This window comes from Alosa pseudoharengus, unplaced genomic scaffold (assembly GCF_046254945.1).
Source record: "Alosa pseudoharengus isolate Yale_2024_CS ecotype anadromous, Long Island Sound unplaced genomic scaffold, YU_APseudo_1.1 YU_APseudo_1.1_scf_2, whole genome shotgun sequence".
Lineage (NCBI taxonomy): Eukaryota > Metazoa > Chordata > Actinopteri > Clupeiformes > Clupeidae > Alosa > Alosa pseudoharengus.
The window spans coordinates 58,380,317-58,382,816 of NW_027468663.1; the positions used below are offsets into that span (position 1 = coordinate 58,380,317).

Consider the following 2,500-nt stretch of genomic DNA (forward strand, 5'->3'; position numbering starts at 1 on the left):
GGCTGAGCGGCCGCGACAGCTGTGCCAACCTTGCCCGCTCGCTCACCGAGCTGCAGCTGGAGCTGGACGCTCTGGACGTGTCCGGCGACGCCGCCGTACGCAACTACCGCAAGCAGGTGGTGGAGGAGATCAACGGCCTGCTCAAACACCTGGACCTGGAGGAGGAGGGGGACAACACACACAGGTACCACACACACACACAGGTACCACACACACACACGGGTACCACACACACACGGGTACCACACACAGGTACCACACACACACACACGGGTACCACACACACACACACGGGTACCACACACACGGGTACCACACACACACAGGTACCACACACACACACAGGTACCACACACACACACACACACGGGTACCACACACACACACAGGTACCACACACACACACACACACACGGGTACCACACACAAACACGGGTACCACACACACACACGCACACACATACAGTAAGTACTACACACACACACGGGTACCACACACACACACACAGGTACCACACACACGGGTACCACACACACACACGGGTACCACGGGTACCACACACACACACACAGGTACCACACACACACACACAGGTACCACACACACACACGGGCACCACACACACACACACCGGTACCACACACACACACACACACGGGTACCACACACACACACACGGGTACCACACACGGGTACCACACACACACACGGGTACCACACACACGGGTACCACACACACACACGGGTACCACACACACACACACACAGGTACCACACACACACACACACACACGGGTACCACACACACACACAGGTACCACACACACACACACACACACACACACACACGGGTATCACACACACACACGGGTACCACACACACACACGCACACACATACAGTAAGTACTACACACACACACACACTGTTGCTATTAATTCCAACAAATGAACTACATTAGCCTACATCTGCTTTGCGTTGTGGAGACACACATTTTAACTACTTTATTTATGTCCGTAATTCATAATAAATGTATTTAAGGACATAAATGTTACAGATACAGAACATTGCTAAGGCATGATCCATCAATGTGTGTCTGATGACAATCTCAAACAGCAGATTTATGGATACACACAACACCTTCTTCTCCATATATGGCGACTTCCAATAATAGAGGATATTGAGCAGTATTTTGGCAATTTGCTTTGCCCTTGCTTTTGTAGATCATACCGCTTGCTTTGCCCTTGCTTTTGTAGATCATACCGCTTGATAAGCTGTTTTGATGGTCGACAGTAGACACATTGTCAAGATCGTTTTCCAAATGCATCTGTTTGCATTAACGGTGGCAATTACAACGGGTGTGCGGGCTGGATTTGGGGTAGTTTAGACGAACTCTCACTACTCAGCATGGAGGCCACACACACACACACACACACACACCTAAATACTAACAGTAGATGCAGTCATTTTGAATCACAGACATGGTCGTGGCAGGTAGTTAACGTTTGCAAAAGCATTTGGTTAATAAGACCGACTGAAATGTAAACAGGCATGCTAACTAATTAGCCGAGGCAGCATTATTACGATGCTAACTGATTAACCGGGGCAGCATTATTACGATGCTAACTGATTAACCGGGGCAGCATTATTACGATGCTAACTGATTAGCAGTGTTGTGCGTGAACGAGTTCAAAAGAACGCGTTCATTGAACACGCTCATTTTTTCGTGAACGTGGAACTGAACGCGAATTAGTTCACATTATGTGTCATGAACGGCAGACATCACTGTAAATGAACGTTGGAATTTGTTTTCCATTGAAAACTGAGTGACATCTGTTTTCTCTTTTGAAACGCAACGAGAGAAAGTTCCTCCCTCCTGTATTCTCGCTGGTGCCGCTTAAATCATTCATCACCAGACAGAAATGTTTTTGACATTGTGTGCGCAATGCATTGCGGGCAACGTAGTGTCCGGCTGAGAATAGTTGAATAGCATACTGGCTTCCGCACAACGTTACCCGTGATGAATTGCAGCAGAGCGGGGTAGGCATAGCAACGCCGCGTAGCAGGCAACGACGAGAGCGCGGAGGGCTGGAGGAGCGAGAGAGAGAGAGAGACCAATGAGGAGAGTGAGAGAAAGTGCTGCAATTTAAAAAAAATGGCTAGTGGAAGTGATGGCACGGAGACTGGTCTACCTTGTCTGTACTGCTGCAAGTTTCATCAGCTGGTAAGAAACCCACAATTGCAGTGTCATGAGCAAATGTCTACAATGAGCAGCTTCAAAGAATGTATAGTGATTTCTAGCTCGTAGTGTGAAAAAAAGTAGCCTATTTATTTGAATATCTCACGAAAAAAGTAAAATGAACTGAACTTTGAACTAGTTCAGAATTAAAATTGTGAACTTTGAACGTGAACTGAACTTGAACTAGTTCAGAAAAGCTGTGAACTGGCACAACACTGCTGATTAGCCGAGGCAGCATTATTATGATGTGTAGGCTAGCGT

At 47.6% G+C, this 2,500-nt stretch overlaps 1 protein-coding gene across 3 annotated transcripts in view; it reads left to right on the plus strand.

The window, feature by feature from the left end:
• bag5 (BCL2 associated athanogene 5) overlaps nt 1-2,500 on the plus strand; it is a 24,147-nt gene that overhangs the window by 17,419 nt on the left and 4,228 nt on the right. For all 3 annotated transcript variants that reach the window (XM_076295642.1, XM_076295641.1, XM_076295644.1), the window contains exon 4: nt 1-184. This exon is cut by the window's left edge and continues 211 nt beyond it. In XM_076295642.1, the coding sequence (XP_076151757.1) occupies nt 1-184 (184 nt within the window). The remainder of the gene's footprint in view (nt 185-2,500) is intronic.